The sequence below is a fragment of the Scatophagus argus genome, chromosome 5 (genome assembly GCF_020382885.2).
Source record: "Scatophagus argus isolate fScaArg1 chromosome 5, fScaArg1.pri, whole genome shotgun sequence".
In the NCBI taxonomy this organism is placed as follows: Eukaryota; Metazoa; Chordata; class Actinopteri; family Scatophagidae; genus Scatophagus; species Scatophagus argus.
In genome coordinates this window covers 20,146,806-20,161,727 of record NC_058497.1, presented here as the reverse complement: position 1 = coordinate 20,161,727, position 14,922 = coordinate 20,146,806, and the positions used below count along the sequence as shown (strand labels likewise).

The following is a 14,922-nucleotide window of genomic DNA, read 5'->3' as shown; positions in this document are numbered from 1 at the left end:
TTAGAGTGGTATTCTTGATTCACACTTACCACCCACTTTGAACAGTGAGAACAAGGAGATTTAGGTGCCTAAAAAAATAAAAACCCCAGCTGACTAAAGCACATCTATAGTGACCTCACGACAACATTGAACCAACTCTTTGTTTAGGATGAAATTATATTCCCCTACATCCTGTCAAAGTATGTGCAGACTTCAATCGAAGGGGAATATTGACAACACCCCTCTTTGCAATGTAGCCCACACTCCCCTCCTTCAACTGTAAAGTTCATAGAGATTAAAGAGTCAGTAAGACAACATCCAAGTATATTTTTTTTCTGGTACTCAAGTTACATGTCTGGTGTGATCCAGTGTTCCCATAATATTAAGTTCACTTGGATGCAAAAGACAAACATTTTGAGTACATAAAGGCAGCAGTGCTTCATTTATTGTCAGTCAAACAGCTCTGGAGAGTAAGAAAACAATTCAACTGTGATGCTATCCTCTTTAAAATGTAAAGCAGTCCATGCAATATCTGATATTCTAACATTGTTTTTAATCCTTAAACAGAACTGGATCTTAAATAGAACTTGTTTTTGTTATGATCCTTTTCGCAATCCAAGTGGTGGAAAAAAATAGAGACCGCATTGAACTATCATGTTTGTCAGCAGAGAGCGGTAATCTGTGACACTTTCCCTGTGTGACAGAGCAGCTTAGCTACTGAAAAAAGATGGTTTATATTCTACCTTCCTTCCTTTACATTTTAAAATGGTAACAAAACCTGCAGACCATTTGGTTTTATTTTCCACAACTTTAATTATGGAAGGGAGACATTTTCAGCTCTAATGTCTATCTGAAAATGAAGAAAGGATCAAAAACTAAAGAGAGACACTTGTATATGCGGGTATTGTGGACATGGGGAGTTTAGCAGAGGCAGGAGAGCACAGAATAATTTGGCTGAACACCAGCATGGACATACTTTTGCAAAACCCCATTCAAGCCATTACTGCAATATAACTGCATGACGGACCAGGGCTGCTCTGCAAGCCAAATCAGGGAACTCCGAGGTGATGTTATCTCACACAAAATGAAGAGGGTGAGTGCTGAAGTCTAGAAAACCTGGGAGTAAAGTTCTGATAAAACAGCTAAAACTGTATGTCTCCAACTGCGTCATATCCGATTAATTCTGTCACAGGCAGCCTGCTTCAAATGATGTGAGTGTTTCCAACTGAAGTGCATTAATGTTAACACTTCACCACAATACAAGAAACAGTTTTGGACTGTCACTCACCAGCAAGTCCATTATTGTAAATAATGCATGCAGTGAACATTTCCTGCTCACTTATGGTTTTGGACCTGTGATTCTCAGATAGTAAGTCCATTACTTTGTGTTTCCAGTTGTATGTCACGGTTTTGTCAGCATTTGTTAATAAAATATAATGACCACAGATGGTGAAGACCTTGCAGGAGGAGATATAATGCAGTTTTTAACAAAAACAACTGTTGTGGATGACTGACTTTGCTGAAATTCTGCAGATATACTTTACCAAAAGTTTATTATCATATTAAATAAGAACTGCCCTAGACAGCTTAAAACTAGCATGTGAGGGGAATACTGAGGGATGCATCCTGCAGGTGTGCTGACAACACTGGCAGAAAAACAAGACATTCCTCCTGTTAGCTAATGTACACTGGGGGTCACCATGCCTTGTGTACTTAAATAAGACAACACCACTGATAATTTAGCTGCTACAATCAGCACTTCCCTGTATTTGACTGGTGGGTGTTAATAATCTCCCACTTGGGTGGTAGGGGGTGTGTCAGTACATACAATTGACTGTGTGCTCTTCCCAAACATCACAGCCACCTGACAGCAGAATGAGTGAAACAAATAAGACTGAGTGTTGAAAACCAGCCACACCTGTTTCCCATAACCCCAGTGCTCCTCCCCTGGGGGATTCAGCTGCTGACTGTGCACATCCTGCATGTACACCTCTTTGGACTGGAAGCCACAGTGTATCTGAGTGACCCCAACCCCAGTCACATACTGTGATCTTTTCTTTTGGGGAAAAACCTTGACTCCTGAAAACAGCAGGCTAAAAACGGTTTAAAAGGTTTCCCTGTGTTCATTCACAGTAGGTAATTAACCATGGAAATATCTGGAAGCCATTTTTAGAGAGCAGTTTCCTCTGACGCACTGAAACATTCAATTCCTGTCTATCCAAGATTTATTCAGCAGACAAGACTTACTGGCTAACAGTTAAAAACAGAGTACCCAACATTAGCGTTTTATATGTATTTCTTGTGTGTTCCCCCATTTACTCCCCAGTTTTCAATGGCTAATTACCCAAGCACTGTGGTCCTAATCACTGGTAACTCCCGGTGTCGGTCTGGGGAGGAAGAAGGCACAAAATAATGAATGCCACCAGAATCACTGTGACCGGCTGGTAACCCAGACGGTTGGGTTAAAGGTTGAGGCATGGCGTGATTCTATATTTGTCCCATTATCATTAATTCACCAAATTCAACAATGAGTTATTCTGCCTCTCAGTGTTTTCCAACTTCCCTGCCCTGTCTGTGGCACTCAGCTCCAAGCCCATTCATCACTACTGAAGAAGTAAATCTTCAAAAGCCAGGTTACAAATATTAAGTTTCATTTCTTAAAAAGTTAAGATGTTGTTTAAAACAATTGGGCACTGCAGCCGAAGAAAAGCTCCAATGAATTTGTTCTTGACTATTAGACCACATTTGGTGAGTTAGCGACCTAATTTACGGCCTCAGCATTGTGCATGTGGAACTGGCTCAATAATCCACAGGCTCCATGTATTGGAATGTTCCAACTTCGAATTAATCCATACATCCATTAACAAGATATAAACTTTATGCATCTGTGGCGCCATATAGTAACAAAATATCCAAAGTTTGCACAGCAAAGTCTGGACCTAGCATCTGAACAAGTGTAGTACCAAGTCTGATTACCATATCTTAAGCCAATTCAGATTTATGAGTGGTAATGTAAAATTGGAAGCAAAACAACATGGAAGCAAACAAATAAAGGTTGCTGTATTGAGTGAGAAAATTTCACTCGAATTCACTGGGAATTGGTGCCATCTTTAGAACCTCTATTATAAAGTAAAAGGTTACAGGCAGATCTAAATGGACTTGTGAAAACAGAGGGCTGAGAGTAACCAAGTCCACGAATAATTTAAAACTGGGGGATACAGCCCTGAATTCACTAGTGGACCACCACTGAGTGGTTTGAGCCTCTGACAGTCAGTCACATCTGTCGGGGAAGAGGAAGCAAAGGGTGGAGTCAACAGAAGCTGGTGACCACAGCCTGCTCCCTGAACCCCACACACAGCCTCCATGTCCCACAATAAAGCAGCCAACTCATCTGCTGACGGCCTTCCTTCAAAATGAAAACTCTGCGTGCATTTAATGTGATTAGGAGTTTTCAGTTGGCTGCTTCACAACTGAAATTCAAGATTAAATGAAAGGAGAGGATGAATGCTACAGCTGCAGCCTACAGAAGTGCATCCAAAAACTTAAAACTTACTTTAAAACCCTGTCTTGCATATTATTCCGATACCAAATGACCAGAGTGGGTAACACTGGGCATCAGCAAAATGCTGGCATCTGCAGATATCTAACTGGTGGATCACAAGTTCCCTTCCTTGCTTAAGTCATGCTTAAAGTTAACAATCATCGTTTGCAGATGACTGCCTGGAAAAAATGTAAAAATATCAAGTGAATCAAGTACAATTTATTCTTAATTCCAATCCATCCTGTGCAATGTGGTGACAAAGCTGTAAATATCTGAAATATTACTGTCACAAACCTACTTCCTTGGCTACATTTTGCTGTCAATTAATAACCACTAGAGCACATCAACCTCTATAAGGACCAAATCTCCAAATCTGTCAGTGTCGCTGCTTTTTCAAATCTATTTCTGTTTTGAGTCTGTAATTTAGGTGGTTCCATTACTACATTATTTATTTAGATTATGAATCATGTGGCCCCAAGAGAAGAAAACCTCAAAACTATGGTCTACAATTACAGACCTCACAGCCTGTAGCCACGCCTCAAATGAATCCCCTCCTCACAAGCCCATCTACACTGCAGGGAATCTGAAAATGACACAGTGAAGGAAACTGGCATCAACACTGTTTTTGTCACAAAGTCCCCCTGCCCATTTGTGTTCTGCTAAACACACAACAGTGGGCCTCGGCCACATGAGTCCCAACCATATGTTATTGAGAGTGAAAAACCTGCAGAAATTTCTCTTCCAAACATAACAGCAAAAGTAACCTTTCGCTGGCTAGTTTGTCCTCTACGTTAATAATCAGCTAATTTGGCTGTTGAGGTGAGTAGTCGGACGGAAAACCTGTCTGCACACAACACCAAACAGCACATGTGTGGAGGCTTATCGGCTTAGTTTGCAACAGTGTGTTGTTTATCGGTTCTTTGTGTTGATTTATGAACAAGTGTTTTGTTGGACAGAAAAAAGTATGGTATGAAGAGGAATGTAGGCATTGCATGTGTGAGTGAGAGTGTGTGTGTGTGTGTGTGTGTGTGTAAACACAGAGATGACGGTGGAGGCAACTGTAGAGACACTACACATACTAGAGCTCAACTGATGAATCTGCCAGGCCAATATGTCAACCACTATTATCTTATAGCACGTGTGACTATTTGTATAATATGTTTTTGTCAAAACACCGACTTTTGTCCATGTATCATTATAGATTTTCGTAAACTATCAAATATCAATATCGCTAATAGCTTTAAATGATTGTATTTTAAAGTGAATATCTTTAGGTTCTGGACTATTGTCTAGACAATACAAGACATCTAATGGTGGGACATTTTTCATTATTATCTAATATTTTATACTGTAAGAAATTATTCATTAAGAAAATAATCTGCAGATTAATCAATGAGATAAACACTTGCACCTCCATACCACTGGTACTGTCCAAGGTCTGCTTTAAAAATTATTTTTGCAACTGTCACATGTAGTAGTGCCATATATAATTTATTACTGGTGAAAAACGTGGGGAAATGTTTATGGTCCTTTTCAGAAACTGCTGCCATGGCATATCTGAGAGCCTTTTATAGTCCTTGTATTTGGGGGGGGAAAAAACAAATGGTGCATTCCTGGGCAGTATTTACTTTAGTATCCATCAGTGTTTTCTCTTCCTTTTGTCCGAGCAAGCCTGTCATGTATGGTAATCCCAGTTTAGGAATGGGATACAGCAAAGCTCTCCAGTTGCACTACTCGGGACAGTACAGGGACTGGAAGGTGCTCTGGCTGGCATGCAGCCCAACTGCAGGTCAATACTTCCAGAGACTCTGCGACTGCAGTGCCTCCCTTGAAATATGTCTTCATTTCCCTCGCCACCCCTCACACCCAAAGCGGGGAAGTCTTCGCTGCCTCTCCTCTCTCCTGTATCACATAACGTGTATCGCCCCCATCTGCATCCAACCACTTGGCAAACTTTCACAAAGGGGCTCCTCTTTGCTCACCATAAGTGACACACAGAATACTCGGTTTCGTTTCTATTTTTGTACACCACGTATCACACTGCTGTTCCTCAATGTTACTAGCCATCGGAGTGAGAGAGAAACCAGCCGGTATTTCCCTCACACACCCTGGGAAATGTAAGCTAAGTCATGATGTGACACACTGGAAGTAACGCTAGCTAAAGAAAAAATGTGCGTTTGATTACCACCAAATCAGTGCAGAACCTAAACTCATCTACTTGAGAGGACTCACTTGGACTGAAAATCTAATTGAGTTAGCTTGTGTGTAATTTGCAGTTGCTCTATGTGCTCTGAGTTAACATAAACTACTGTGAGTAACGTTAACTAAGTTGTATTCAAATAGGAAAGACAAACGAGGTTGAGCTAGCGGTGAACTGACGCCAGCAGCTACTTTCCTACCGACGTAATGTTAGGATAACTGTTCACAGACGAGAACCGTTAGCTTAAATAAAAGCTAGCTGGTTTTGAGCGGAACATAGCCCACTCTGATTTCAACACAACGAGAAGCAGCCGGTTTTGGCGTTTTTTTTTGTGTGTCGGTGACTAACGGTAGAGCAGCCGTGCGGCTCCACTGCAACTTCTTTCAGAGCACTCAAAAGTAGCACGGGCAAAAATGACAAAGAGAGCGACAACTCACAGGTAAGTCCGTACAAGGTGAGAAGTGATGTTAAAAGTCGCACTCCGTTAGATGGCAAAGTCCTCCTGAGCGACGATCTTTCCTCCATGGTTCCTGTCCTATGTGTGCGCTTTGCTCGTCCCTGCTCTCTTTGGCTGCTGGCTCGCGCTCCTGGGGTTCTCCTCTCCATAGCGACCGACCCGCGTGGGCTGTACCACTTCTGCAGGACAACAAACAGAAACAAACGTGGCCTACGCACGCACGCACGCACGCACACCGTAACAATTGTCCCTATTTGATTCGATTCGTCCAACTTTAACACTAAACACTTAAGAGATGTAATGAGCAGCCCGGTCAGGACAATAATACGGCAACAGAAACTGCAGTAGTTGTACTAGCAGTAGTATTTGTACTTAAAGTAGGCTCACCTATAAATAACACGTACGTTAAGTAAAAAAAAAAAAAACATAAAAAACTTCCAAGAGGAGTGCATACAAATTATACTTACTGTAACTGTAACTATTGAATGGTGGTAATGGTGGTAGTTATCCAGTTAATCAGATCCCGAAAGTAACAAAATCACACAGCAGAAATACCTGAAGTCATTAAGTATTTTCAACATACATATATATATTTTTCAAAATATAGTTGTGTCTGAAATACCCAGTATCAAGTACTGATGCACAGAAATGATCCCTGTGAGTGTACTACTTTTTCATATTATACTATTAGAATCTGAAAGACAGTGTTCTCATTTGTAGTATTTTGTGTAATCTCTAGGCTAAAGGCTTCAGCATTTGTTTTGTGTGTACAGTCTTAACCTGCTAAGTAACTATAGTTGTCAAATGGTTGTTGCGGAGTAAAACAGACGACATAGAGTGTCCCTCTGATTTGCAGTGCAGCTCGTGTATTAGGTTGCATGACATGGACATATTCAAGTACACAACATGTCCTCAGCTATATTCTACCAATGGTAGAAGCAGTCCTGTCAGTGGTAAGTAGTAAATGTGATTTACTAAACCTTTACAATACGGGTTTACTTTGCACTTTCGTTATGTGTATTCTTTTAAAATTTTGCTTAATCAAGTTACCACAAAATGATTAGTAGCATGAGAATAGTGACTGGACGATTTACAGAAAATGTGAGAAATAAGGTTGGTAAGGGCCTCCCTAGTACATAAGTAAATAATGGTCCAATATTTACATAGGGATTATTTAAAAATAGTGGTCTTTATGCCTATTGTTTGTCTTTTTCTCTTTAAAAGAATAAAATTAAAGTTTTGTTTGGATCCATAGGGAATCCCCTTGTTTCACGGGCACACTTGTGAAAACCGGCACTACAAGCACGCTAAACCGTTACTTGTACAAATAACAGTTTACTTTTTAAGCGTGATTATATTCTTCACAGCAGTGACTGAGCAGATAAAGGCTCATTGTCTTGCTCAAGGAGACACTGAAATTTTATCCCATTGTTGGCAGGTCCCGTGGGTGCCCCTGCGACTAGTTACAATGTGGGCTAGTCTGACACCGTAGTCTCTCTAACCAGCAGGTCCAGGCTATTTATAGATGAAGGTTTTGAATTGAAAGCTGATATAAATGTTGCATTTGTAAGGGCTCTCTCACCTATCGCAGATTCAATCAGTCTGTCAAAATACAGATAACACAGGTATACAAAGCCTTAAATGAAAATAAAGTGATTTATACATACATTTTGAGCATATTAAGGTTGTCACCTTTACCACAGTGATTTTAGCACTTTTAATGTTTGAAGAAATTGAGTGTCAAAGAAAATAAATAGCCACAAAGGAGAAACACTGACATTTTTGTAATGATTCTACTGTTAAAATGAATAGAAACTCAGCATCACGATGACGATAATCAGTGACTGTTGAAGCATGTGTTACTAGAAAATCGGTTTTGCAAGGGTATTCTAAAACCACGGGGGAAAAACGAGGAAGTGAATGTGAGAGTTAATATAAACCCCAGAAGACGAGCTACTGAAGGACAAAGCAGTCACACGTGACTGCACTGCTTCACTTATTTCTGTTTCCGAAAAAGTGAGAATGTGTATTTTCCCCAGCCTAAACACAAGGCACACTGTGACGACTCTGTCCTAAAACAAAGTGGTAATGAAACACTCTCTTGCATTGTTCTTTTCTTTCAGATAATTACAGCTTTTACACATTCAGGAATCCAGCATTGTGCGCAGCACGGTGTTATTATCGTGCTCTGTAGCTTGAACTGATAAACATGCTCCCTCAGCAGTTTTAGGCGAATATCATATTTATTCACTGAAGATAAGCAAAAATGCTCATTTCGATGTGATTCCCTCACGCTGAGTTGCCTGTTTCACTCTGCGGTGATGTCTTCATAGCCTCTATTAGTGTCCTCATCAGGGGACGTGAACTCTCTGGGGAGCCTCCCTCTCCCTGCTCTACAGTCCAGCTTCACTGTGATTAAAGCATGACCCATGATGTGTCACCACACTATACCCCCTGCCTTTATACCCTCTGGTGGTTTATTTATATCCTCAAAGAACTATAAATCCCCAGGTGAAAGTGCTGCCCTTTTCACCAATCAATCTCCCCTCCTGGGCCACTTTGCATTGGAACAGTAAAGTCAGTGCATTGAGGAGGCTGGTGTATTTATGAGATGATAAATCACATCTTATTTTCTCCCACAATACATTTAATGTGTTAATGATATCACCAATTTGGGTGAAATAGTTTCGATGAGGCTTATTTCACACCACTGGCATAACTTGCCTTGCACAAATCCTTCATAAATGCTTAAGCCCCCTCAGTAGCACTAAATAGTTTATGAGCATTTATGGCCCATGACCTTTGTAATTGTGGTTACCTCATTGAGGTTTTATGCTACAAAAATACTCAGTAAGCACTATTACATTTTCTTCCATGCAGGCAAGGCTGTACTGGCACCACCTCCCCTGTGACCAGTGGGTGCACATCCACACAGACTGTCTGGGACATTTGGTTTTACAGTCTGTGAAAACAGCCTTTGTTAAACACAACATTCCTCACTAGTCACATTGGTGAGCCAGCCCTTGCACACCTCAACCCCCTCGTAGCCCCCACCAAGGCTTGACCATCAAGAGCAGGGAGAGGTCACCTCACTACTGACGACTCTACAAGCTCGTGTTCGCAGCCCCGTGTAGGTCTTCCCCATAATGAGCTCCCTCTGAAATGACCCTCCGCAGTACACACTGACCTTTCGAGGGCAGACAATAGAGACAACATACCTGTTACAGAGCATATCCACATTACTGAACCATAAGTCAAGATTATGAAACAGACTTGCACGTTGGGTGTATATTCTGAGCTGCTAGTTTAACGTTCTCTAGTATGTAATATTATGTGAAGGTATGCACAAGTGGTAATATGGTGGTATGTGCACACGCAGATTTAGAGACAAAATGCCTCGTGGAAATGCAGTTATATGTAGCAGTGTATATTCACATTAAAGCACCTCTAACAATCTGAGGTTTGCATTTCATAGTAAAAAAAAAAAAAAAAAGTAAGTACAATGTGAAATAATGTGAATAAATGAATGTAGTGTAGTAATGGATTAAGATCGCCATCTGCTGGAATGAAATGATAATAAATTCCTTCATACATTATTAGTTCTGTCCTACAATAATCAGATTTCAATATGAATATTAAAAAAAAGTTAATGTAATGTAATGTAATCAGTCCTCATGTTAATACTGGCTATTAAGAGATCTGATGATCCCTGCTTCAGCTGAAGCTAATATGAGGCTTCAGTAGTGTGACAAATCAAGTGACTTTCAAATGTTTTTTGTGTAGAAGCAGATCTCTGAAGTTTGTCATTTACATAAGAAGCTTTTTAAGAGGAGATCTCCTCCAGTATGTACAATTACAGCAAGCAAAACTTGCTTCAGTGTACATTTGGATACCTAGTTGCTGTTATATAAAGAACTGGAAAAATGTGAACCTACCATCCATCCATTTATATCACTTATCTGTCAGTGTTGTGGATCCTATCCCAGCTGACTATGGGCAAGAGACGGGGTACACCTTGCACTGGTGTCGCAACCTGTGAAGTCCTGTATTAATTCAAATGAGGTCAGTCTGTCAGGCATCTTGTTTATAAATGTGAGCAGTTATCCACACCTTAGTCTAAAACTAACTTAGAGAAATCTGTATTATTTTGCATTTTGTGTCCTGGAAACAAAAGCCAGTTGTAGAATGATTCTTGGTTTTACATTAAGTACGTACAAGTGAACCATCTTTTATGGTGACCAGAGGTATACCCTGTGTTTTCTGCTCTGTGGAAAGACCTGATGCTGAAGATGAAGTGATGATGGGGGGCCTTTGAGAAACGGCCTAAAAGCTCTATAGGGGAGAGTCAGGACATGGGTAATTTGCAATGAAGGTAGAGTTGTTGAGTGAAAAAGAGACATACAAATATGAAGTAAGACAATACCACCTTAAAGATGTTCCCAAAGGTACACTGGCGGGAATCAGTGGGAAATTAATTCATTTGCAGACTGAAATTTGTATGGATGGTGAATTCAAACATTACTGCAAGAAACAAATTTGATGCCTCCAAATGATTGGTTGAATTTCACAAAGACAGTGTGCACCAGCCAACTCTGTGGCGTCTCTGGGTTTTGGAGTGTTTACGAAGAGGCTTCTGGTAGCTTCAGCAAACAGACCATCTCCCAAAACGACCGCAGGGGACATTCTGTTCACAGAGTTAGCACAAACACCTATCCTGTATGACATCTGTACACACCAACAATTAAATCAGAATAGATCTGACATGCTGCAGCAACTCTCAACCTCTGGCAACAATATTAAGCGGACACACTGTGTTCTCTCCATTTTTGGCACTGGTTACATGTTGTTGAATGTTTTGGCTCACTGTGATGTTGCCAAAAAACAAGCCTGAGTAACATCATACTGAATCTAACCCACTAATCACTTTGCTAAATTAACATTCACCTAGTAAACAGGAAATGAAGTTCTACATTTCATTATCTGATGCTACTGCAACAAGTGAAGACCAAAAACACACAGTTGTATGTTGTTATATAGTGTTTTGTCTTTATTACAATGAATTTTGGCAAAATATAACACACAATCTGATGCTGGTCAAGTCACAATACAATAAACATACTGTCATCAGTGCTGCACAGGCATTATTCTAATAATAGTCTTAAAAGACCAAACACTTAAAAAGACTGCAGTGAATTATTCAGATGTCACCATTTTGTGTGCGTTTCACTTTTTCAGCATTGCAGTTTATGTGCAGATGTTAGCACAAACATTTGAACACAATTTTCTGTGACTGATACATAACAAATCACAGAGCCAAAACTCTTTCCAACTCAAAAGAAGACATTGTCAGGATGACTTCAAGTTCTAATTTACAAAACCTCTTTGTATGCTTTCTGTTGTTTCAGTCTTCTCTTAAATAAGCCTCAGGCACCTCTTCCTCGTCGGTATTATTCTGTAAGGATGCAGCATATTGTGTCATTCTTTCAACCTCCATTACTTTAGTCTCGGCCAGCTTTTTATCTGCATCCGCTGACAGTTTCTTTGCCTCCTGCACCTGCGTCTGGGCTACTTCAATGTTTGTCCTCATCGTGATGGACGCATGTTCAGCTCCTGGACACACACAAATGCAAACACACAGTCTGTCAAATAGCTGAAAAAAAAAATGTTCTAAGGTTGACATAACACCAGCTCAAGTTCAGACAGTAGGTGTGGTCATTAAGAAGGCACTCCTGTCCATCATCTCCAGTGTTCTACACAAAGGCCTCCTGGATGACAGCAAATGATCCATACACTGTCTAAAGTGTAACACTGACAACAGCTGAATGGGAACAGGCACAGACAACAACATCCAAGCTTTGAGGAGGCGAATCACAGCGAAAAACTTGTATTCATCATTACAAGGGCCCTGAGAAAACCTGCCTCAACACCACAACAATGACATCCCAACTCTTCCATCACACAGCCAAATAACCACACACAGACGTGTTCTTTTACACACCTGACGTGTACGCTACCTCCGCTGCCGTTTCACACAGCTTGACTGCACTGACCCAGGTTGCCTCAAAACGCCTGCATTCACCTTGTCTGTCATTAACCTGCCAGGATGGAGAGAAATATAGTCAGGTCACACAGCTCTGCAACTGTTTGTAGGGTTTGGTTTTATGAAGCACTTTTCACAAAAGAAGACAACCTCTAACCTCTAACCTAATCTGACTAACCTCTGCACGCTGGCCAATGATCACCTGCCAGATTGTGTCCTCTTCTGATGGAGTCAGTTTTCCCAGAGAGTCCAAATATCGTCTTTGGAGAGCAATAAGTGTGTGCACAGCCTGTTAACAAACAGAGGGAGTGCATACACACTTTACATTACTGCAGTATGAACAATATTCAAATTATTACAGTTGAAAAAATGGTCTGTAGATAATCCCTGCCATGTATTTTGCTATTTTATGTTAAGCACAACTAGTTAAATACTATTCACCTCTGATCTATTGGAGTGTCAACAGCAACACAGAGATCTTGAACTCAATTTGAAATCAAAACAAACTGTCTACATGTCTTTCACTATGGTGAGAGGGAAAGTGTGTTTTTGTGTGCTTTGGATGAACTTTTAACATTTTGATTGTACTTGACAAAATCTACAACAGCTTGCGTACAGATCTTTATATAATGCCACTGGCTTGTTTCTACAAACTATATCGTACCGCATCTGGTCATGAACAACTCTCCCAACCTGCCCTACTTTTGTCCCTGTCTTAATCCCAAGTTTAAATAAATAAAAAAAATAAACAAATAAATAAATACAAAAATTAAAGTTCAGGTGCTTTTTACTGCTATGACAGTACAGTAATTGTTCTGCAATAGTGCAGATGAGATGCAGTATGAAAAATGCTTTCCACAACATCAAAAAACTTACTTTTGAGTACTCTGTGATGGCATCCATCAGAGCCAAGGCAGCCTGAGAGAGAAAAGTGCTTGAACTGTCCGTTACAAGAGAGGCTGCTCGTTTGACCAGAGAGTCGTGAGAGAGGTTGTCAACCTAAGATAAAGAGGTGGGAACAAGAAACAGAATTACAAGTTAAATAGTGTAGATGTAGATTATTTGGCTCTAATTTCCACAGGTGTCCATCTCTGGTACATCACCGACAGACTCACCTGTTTGAAAGGTATCGCACACAGTCCACCACCGACAGTTAAAGACGCTAGACTTGTGTACAAAGTACGTGACCATTTCGCAGGTTTTCTGCTGCTCAGGATACGTGCAGAACTCCTGAATAGAATAAATAACAAGAATCCCGAATAAAACCGCCACTTTCTGTTAAATCTAATACTTTTACAATTAGGTTCTGAATCCTTGTCATGCGAGGCAAACGGGTTTTATCTTTTCTATAGTCTCTAACTAGCTGAGACAGTTCTAACTAGCGACCAAAACTGAAAGAGTCGATTGAGACATCAAAAGCTGACGATACTATTTTTGTTTGTCGATTCTCAGCTGTAGTAACAATGAGAACAGAAAACACGCTAAGCTAAAGCTAATGTCAGGAAAAGAAAAACAAGTTTAACGTGTATTCTGGCAGCTTCCGGTTCTCTTTGCCAGCACTTTTGTCGTGTAGTAAAACATACTAAATTCTCCAAAGTAAAGTCAACAACAGCAATTAATCTTTAAGGTACTATTAGTTTAATATACTGTGTATAAATTAAACTACAAAAGTCTCTAGCTTAACGTCAGTTAATTGGAATACACATTCTACCTGAGGAGGCGGAGGCAGATTGCTACCTTCCTCAGCGCGGCCATCTTGGTCCGCCCTTATTCTTCTTCCTCCTTCCTTCCTCTAGAAGAAAATATTCGTCGTCAGAGGTTCCTCTCTTGTAAAGCTGTCACAGACTGATCACTGCTGCCCCCTCGTGGGGAAAACAGCAACATTTTCTTGGTGATAAGATAAGCCCTTATTGGTCCCCAGAGGGACGTCACAGCGGCACGATGGCAGAAACAAGCACAGATAAACTGAGAAAATGTCAAACAGAAATTATGCAATAACAATTAAACTCAATTTTTAAGGCAACTAATAGAAAAGTACCTTCTCAAGCATAGTGGTGTATTTAGTAGCAGCAAAGTCAGCAAAGACGGCCTGAGCACTTCAGATTAGATTCATTCAGATTAAAATAGGTTAGGTTAAAATAATGATGACCACAGTGACTTCGGTGGTGTTGCATCCTAGTATTTTTTGCAGCACTTTTTTTTTCTTTTACTGGACTTGTCAGTTGTTTCATGATTACTTTTAAGTCATTAAAAACACAATATTTCATTTTCAGATGGTGCATGTGATTCATTTGAGAAATCTTTGGAAACCGCAACATCCTTGTGACTGTAGAGTAGCTGTGGTTACAGAAAAGTCTAAATGTGTTGGATGTGTGTGCACAGGGGCCCCAGCTGGAGGCCTCCGGGTTTGTTTCCTCCGACAGCAGCACAGCAGCATGAGCTACACTTCCCTTCACTCAGACCTGATTATCTGATTTCATAGAAGTTTACTGTATAGAACCCTGCTCCCAAATTGTTGATGTGCTTGGTAAAAGACAAATAAAACAGAATGTGAGAATTTTATAATAATGATGATATATATACAACAACTGATAACAATACAAAGACAATATATTTGTTTTACCTCATCAACTTCATAAGTTTTTGCAAATGTATACTTATCCTGAATTTGATACTGGCAACATAAAGTAAAGAAAGTTAATGAG

At 40.2% G+C, this 14,922-nt stretch overlaps 2 protein-coding genes across 4 annotated transcripts in view; both read right to left on the bottom strand.

Moving 5' to 3' along the window:
- Window positions 1-6,341, bottom strand: part of nectin3a (nectin cell adhesion molecule 3a) — a 28,037-nt gene extending 21,696 nt beyond the window's left edge. For all 3 annotated transcript variants that reach the window (XM_046389550.1, XM_046389551.1, XM_046389552.1), the window contains exon 1: window positions 6,158-6,341. In XM_046389550.1, the coding sequence (XP_046245506.1) occupies window positions 6,158-6,326 (169 nt within the window). In that variant the 5' untranslated portion in view covers window positions 6,327-6,341. The remainder of the gene's footprint in view (window positions 1-6,157) is intronic.
- Window positions 6,342-11,199: 4,858 nt separating this feature from the next.
- On the bottom strand, window positions 11,200-14,065 carry LOC124059810 (diablo homolog, mitochondrial-like). The gene is made up of 6 exons (XM_046390187.1): window positions 13,929-14,065; window positions 13,333-13,447; window positions 13,094-13,216; window positions 12,396-12,506; window positions 12,176-12,272; window positions 11,200-11,787 (listed from the first exon to the last, which is right to left on the bottom strand). The coding sequence occupies exons 1-6, from the start codon at window positions 13,970-13,972 to the stop codon at window positions 11,579-11,581; spliced, it is 699 nt and encodes a 232-aa protein (XP_046246143.1). The 5' UTR covers window positions 13,973-14,065; the 3' UTR covers window positions 11,200-11,578.
- Window positions 14,066-14,922: the final 857 nt, after the last annotated feature.